This window comes from Engraulis encrasicolus, chromosome 6 (genome assembly GCF_034702125.1).
Source record: "Engraulis encrasicolus isolate BLACKSEA-1 chromosome 6, IST_EnEncr_1.0, whole genome shotgun sequence".
NCBI lineage: Eukaryota > Metazoa > Chordata > Actinopteri > Clupeiformes > Engraulidae > Engraulis > Engraulis encrasicolus.
The window spans coordinates 34,057,295-34,063,368 of record NC_085862.1 but is presented as its reverse complement, the minus strand read 5'-3'; the positions used below and the strand labels follow the sequence as shown (position 1 = coordinate 34,063,368).

The window sequence follows — 6,074 nt, the reverse complement described above, 5'->3', positions numbered from 1 at the left end:
GAACAACTTCCCCTTTGAGAAACTCACCCCTGCTCTGCTGTTCGCATTGTCATCTTTTTGCCCCACACCATTAAGAGGCTTGTATAGTTAGCTTTTTACTGATTAAGACAAGCCATTAAAATGAATTGAGTTAAAATATGAACCTTTCATATGGTTGATATAAAAGAAATGAGGTAGGTTCTAGTTTACTCTGGTGTGCTCATCTTCTCAAAGGAAGGGAAATATAGGTGCGCAACACTGTTTGATGCTCCCAGACAAAGTTTAATATGTGCCATTAAACTTTGTCTGGGAGCATCGAACAGTGTTGCGGACCTATATTTTCCTTTCAGTGACCTTTTGTTTAGTCCAGCACCTGTGCTACTGATGTGCGCGCATTCTCTGACTTTTTGTGCTCATCTTGACCCTTTGTTGTCCCCTTGCCCCCCTGCCCCAACAGGCTCCACGGCTGCTCCACAGTAACCAGTCCACCCAGCTCATCCTGCAGGCAGCTTTCCCTCTGCAGCAGCAGGGCACGTTCGCCACCGCACAGCAGCTGCAGCAGGCGCAGCAGCAGGCGCAACAAGCGCAGCAGCAGGCGCAGCAGCAGCAGCAACAGCTGCAGCAGCAGCAGCAACAGTTGCAGCAGCAGCAGCAGCAACTTCAGCAGCAGCTGGCCTCCCATAGGGCAGATGGCATGACGGACAGGTCCAACCCGCCTACCCAGTAGGACTGGAACAGGAAGCAGGGTTCACAGGTCGGACAAATAGGGCTTGGTGGAGGGGGCGGGGCCGCGGGCGGAACGATCCATGTGAAGTTGGTGGATTGACTTACAGGGTTTGGCTTGGAGGATGGCAAGGGGTTTTGGGAAGATTGTTTTTTTTTTTCAAACGTGACGTCAAAAAGAAGCAGTATTTTGACTGTTGTTTTTTTTTTCTTTTTTGGTCTTTTTGGACCAACTTGCCCTGCTCCTGCACTGACTCCAGGGCACTGTGGGTGAGAGACGTGATTGGAGAGTTTGATCTCTCTGCCCCTACGCCCCACCCACCCACTCACCCACTCACTCCAGCCAGTCCCATCACTGCCTCCCCACCCTGCCTGACTGCACACCCGCCCGCCCAGCCCGCCCGCCCGCTCGCCTGCTAGCCCGTTCGCCTGCTAGCCAGCCGACCATCCTGTGGAGCTTGCTCAGATGCCCATTCTGGATGCTACGTCACACGCTGGCCGTCCCAAGAGCTCCTGATCCAGTGAGCGCAGGACGGGACTGTCCTTTGGTAATGGCGTGGAATATGGAATCTTTGTTACCATGAGGACTGGTTACTATGGTAACATTCATGGATATGCTCTACATCGTCATGGCAATGGTGGCCTGGGCACACAGCAGGCTGTCCACCTGGCTAGCCCCGCCCATCCCCCCCCCAATCCTCCAATCCTGTCGTCTCGTATGCTCGTCACTTGTAACAGATTTTAATTTATGCAGAATGTTCCAGACTTCAGAATATAGAACTCACCATCTGGGCAGATGCAGAGCAGATGGCTGCTCCCCCGTGTTCACTCTTTCTCCCTCTCTGTCTCTTTTTCCCATTCCCTTTACCTCTCCCTCCCTCTCACTTAGCCTCTCCTTTTTCATTTTGTTTTCATGTCAAAGTAATTATGGGTCAGAAAATATTTTTAAGAATGTCATGTGGATTGAACTTTTATTGTACAGAACACCTGTAAAATAATCTGTAAATATATGGACAGAAGGACAGAGAAACTAATATTTTATATGATGCATGAAAATGAAAAGCGTAGTCTGTTCTTTGTAGCTTTGAATATCCTTTTTTTCTAGTATTCAAAGAAAAAAGAGAACTTAACATGCTTAATTGCTGATATTGTTCACAGACTTGCTTTTCCTTGTGGGTTGAGTGTGGGTGTGTGTGAATGTGTGAATCGAGTTTGAATGTGTCTGAAAAGCAGGCCGTGCTGGTTTTACTGATGTCACAGTTTGTTTAGGCCTCAAACAAAATACTTTATTAGTACTGTCGAGCTTTTATGAAGTTTTACGGAAAAATGGAACAGATTTAAGAATAGATATATATATATATATGGCTTTGGTTTATGTGACAGAACAAAATAATCTACATTTTTAACAGATGTGTACAGATACAGATGAGGTGTGTGTGTGTGTGTGTGTGTGTGTGTGTGTGTGTGTGTGTGTGTGTGTGTGTGTGTGTGTGTGTGTGTGTGTGTGTGTGTGTGTGTGTGTGTGTGTGTGTGCGCGTGCGTGTGTGTGTGTGTGTGTGCGCGTGTGCATGCGTGCGTGCCTGCGTCCGTGTGTGTTGGGGTGGCTGTATGTCTCTTGTTGGCTACTTGTTGGCTGTGTGTGTGTGTGTGTACGTATTTGTCATGGAGTTGTTCAATGCTCCCCATCACATAGTTTCTGTAAACATTCAGACGGCAGATAGTTGGATTATATAGTGATGGTTGTATGGGCAGCTCGTAGGAAGTGTCACGGATCTCTTCTGAATGTTGACTGGAGTTTACCGCAAGAACTGTTCGACTCAGTTGTTCGAGTTGTTCAAGGGAATTTGAATGAGAATACTCCCATGACGTTCATCATCTATATTAGTGCCAAGCCACGCCTTTTGTAATCAAGAGATTTTAAAATATGTATATCCTCCCTAACATAAACCCTATGATTTGATGCAGTGGTTCAGCATGCAGGGATTTTCTTTATAATACTAAGCATAGCTCTATGTACTCAACAACAAACTCTACCTTAACGAACCAAAACCTCATTTTCTTGTAATTCAGCACACGTGCACGTACGTACGTGTTTTTCTTTGCACAGTAGGCTCTTAGTAAAGGCAGCCACCTGTGGAGGACTCTTCTGTCCTCATATGTCTCCTGACTCTCTTCTCTGTCCCAGAATAGGCGATGCCTCACATCTCCAAAAATAGAGACCAAGTCTGGGGTGCATTTTTCGAAAGCGTAGTTGCTAACTATGGTAGCTACATAGTATGTTGCAATGCAATTTCCCATTGGCAACTACATTAGTTGCTAACTGCTAACAACTACGCTTTCGAGAAATGCACCCCTGTGGAGTTAACTGCTGCCATCCCAGCGTGTTCAGGAGTGGGTTCAATTAGCCTTTTTCACTGTGACGTCAGACGAGTTCCGTTTTTGAAGAAGCCGTGGACTAGTGGGGCAGCTGTGGAAAAGTGGTTAAGGAGATGGACTAGATCAGAGGATTGCAGGTTCGAATCCCACCCTTCTACTCCCTGTCTCACACAATGGCTGAGGTGCCCTTGAGTAAGGCACCTAACCCACACTGATCCAGGGACTGTAACCAATACCCTGTACTTGGAAGAAAAACGTAGTCGCTTTGGATAACAAAAAGTATCAGCTAAGTGTAATGTAATTTAATGAAGCGTTTCCATAGAAAACAGTGGGATTGTAAGTTGTCTATGCCACTGGATGCTACTTGTCCTGCTTCAAATGAATTGAATTCAAGGCGCCTAACGTCACATGGAAAAGGTCCCTTACCTATTGGCCAATTACAGCAAGCAAAATGCGGCCTTACCATCGGCCTGTGGGGTAGTCAATCTATGGCTAGTTCTCATTGGGAGCCAATCCATTAAGTTACTCCCTTCTACCTATTTCTTCTTTTTTTAACTTTTAGCACTTACAAAATATAGCACTTATAATTTTGAATAGCAAAAACTATGGAACTGTTCAAAAGTCACCTGCCATGTTGTCTACTTTTTGACAGTTAGCACTTATGATTTGGAATTGCGACATTGGGACACGAAACCATTTTAGATGACACCCCCACTCTGCTTGCCATTACTCAAATGTCCTCATGAAGAGGAAAAATAATGACATAAATTGTGATATATCACCAATCTTTACCTTTTCGTACTCCTCCAGGCCTGACCGAATGGCTCCTTGAACCAAACCGGCAAGTGGAGAAAGACTTGACGTTTCTTAGTAATGATTCCCACTCTTGATGCCTGGAGACAGCAGCAGCAGTAGCAGCTTGATATCTGCCATTTCCTCCGATGAGTCACACGGAACAGAATGACTAGTGTGCTCTAACAGGCTAACGGGTTGTGAGGTCGACACAGAGTGACCCCGTTTCTGGGTCACGGTCACACATTTCCTTGTGCGTGTTCTGTTGCCACGGTAACCAACTGGGGTTTGATAGGGAGAAAGCAAGGGGGGTAGAAAAAGCAAGACCCTTATTTGTGGAAAACCTCATTATCAAGGTTGCTTTTCTCACCCATCTCCCTTGCGCCCTTAGGATGCACCTGGTGCTACTCGTTTGCCAAGTGAAGCCCTTTAGTTCAAGTCACTTGAAGTCTCTTTCAGGTTAATGACAATCAGGGGTCTGAGAGTAAGTAAGAGAACCGTTACACTGTCTTTGTTGGTCGGACTCAGAGAGTGACTGAAGCTTGATAGTCTTTTTAATTCCCCGATTCCCTTAATTAGGTCTTCTTAAGGCACAGGGAGAAGACTGATTGTTACGTTTGATCCATATCGCAGTTTGGAATGGCAGTGTGTTGGTGGTTTGAATGTGGGGAATGCTTGCACCACAGAGGGTGTCTGTGGGTCGGTCTGGTCGTTCTTGCAGTAGGAAAGTCCCAAACACTGACCTCAAACCAATCACGGTTCCAGATGCAGTAGTCTGTCTGTACAGCAGGCCAACAGTTGCTCGAGGTGTTAACACCACAGGAGAGCAATGAGAGCCTGTTTATTAGTCTGTTTGACCACGGGTAATTAAAAGCTGGTGTGTTTTCTGGTGAATATCTGTGTCGTCCTAGCCTGACAAGCCAGACTATAACATGAAATGTATGGTCTGGGCCCGCACCATAGGCAATGCCACCGTGCTAAGCCCATCCCAATGACTCGCTACACAGATTCAAAACTAGGCAGAGCATTATAATCAGGGGACAACGGCCAGATTCATGGCCCCGCTATGGCTATACCCTATGGTGCGAGGTTAGACCCAGGCAAAAAAAACATGTTCTGCCAGTCGGGTTTGGTCTAGTGGACTAGGCTAGTGTCGTCCTAGTTATTGGTGGCAAGTACTCTGTTGGCAAGAGGTAGATTACTACCTGCTGACATTTATCCAACCCAGATACTAATTTTGCTCACATTTATGAAATGTAATATTATATGAGAACACTTTATTTCCAGGACCTCTGGACCTTTGGACCTTTCCCCCCTCTCCCAGCTATGGCTAATTTTACCTCAGACATAAGCTAATGTGGTCCAGAGTAGGATATTGAGTGAATGTAGTACAATATTCCTTAGCTTTACAGCAAATGGTTAGCATGAATGCATTTTAGCTGCTGAAAGAGAAAATACTTCAGAATATATTTAAGTAACAGACCTGTACAAACTATCAAAAAAGGTATTATTTTTCTATGGCCAAGCCATACTGATGGATATATGGATTTAGAGTAAAGTGGCAAATGTAGTTTAGAGTTGTATATGTTTTTACAGAAAGGGACCTGAAGTAGCTTAGCCCTATAAAGTAACTATACTTTTGAGGACCAAAACAAACTGTGACACTGGAAAACCGGCACCAGCAAAAGTGTTTTCCCACAATGCAACTCAAATCAGGAAGTGGCTGTTTTGAAGTGTCTGTGTGAGATTGAGTGTGTGTGGTCACTGATGGGTTCTGTGTTTTGGGTGTGTATATAGGTCATGGGTGTAACAAAAAAAATCTCTCTTCAAAGTTAACTACACTTTGGCTCTGCCCACTCATCGTGCCCATGTAAGAATTTTAAAGCCCTTTTATTTCTTTTTTTTAATCCTTGTTGAATTTTTTAAATCAGACTTATTTTGATTTGCTTCATTTCTGTATACCGAAGGTTAGCTGGTTTAGTGGTACTCTCTCAGGTTGGTAAATGCTGCTTATTCCACTCAGTGGAGTTTCATTGTGTGGCTCTGTGAGAGCAAAAAAAAGGAAGAAAAAAAAGAAAAGAAACGGCACCACCTTGTGGCTGTGGAAGTGAATTCCTGAGACATCCCCTACCCATACCCTATAACCCCCTCAAGTCACTGACTGCAGTCAAGTCACGTTTTTCTTTTTCCTCTCATACACACTG

General features: G+C 45.0%; 1 protein-coding gene across 6 annotated transcripts in view; it reads left to right on the top strand.

The window, feature by feature from the left end:
• The window catches only part of clocka (clock circadian regulator a), a 98,493-nt gene extending 96,245 nt beyond the window's left edge, over nt 1–2,248 (top strand). For 5 of the 6 annotated variants that reach the window (XM_063201349.1, XM_063201352.1, XM_063201348.1 and 2 more), the window contains one exon: nt 437–2,248. In XM_063201349.1, coding sequence (XP_063057419.1) covers nt 437–706 — 270 coding nt within the window. In that variant the 3' untranslated portion in view covers nt 707–2,248. The remainder of the gene's footprint in view (nt 1–436) is intronic. The other variant, XM_063201350.1, reaches the window with a different exon arrangement.
• The last annotated feature ends 3,826 nt before the right edge of the window (nt 2,249–6,074 follow it).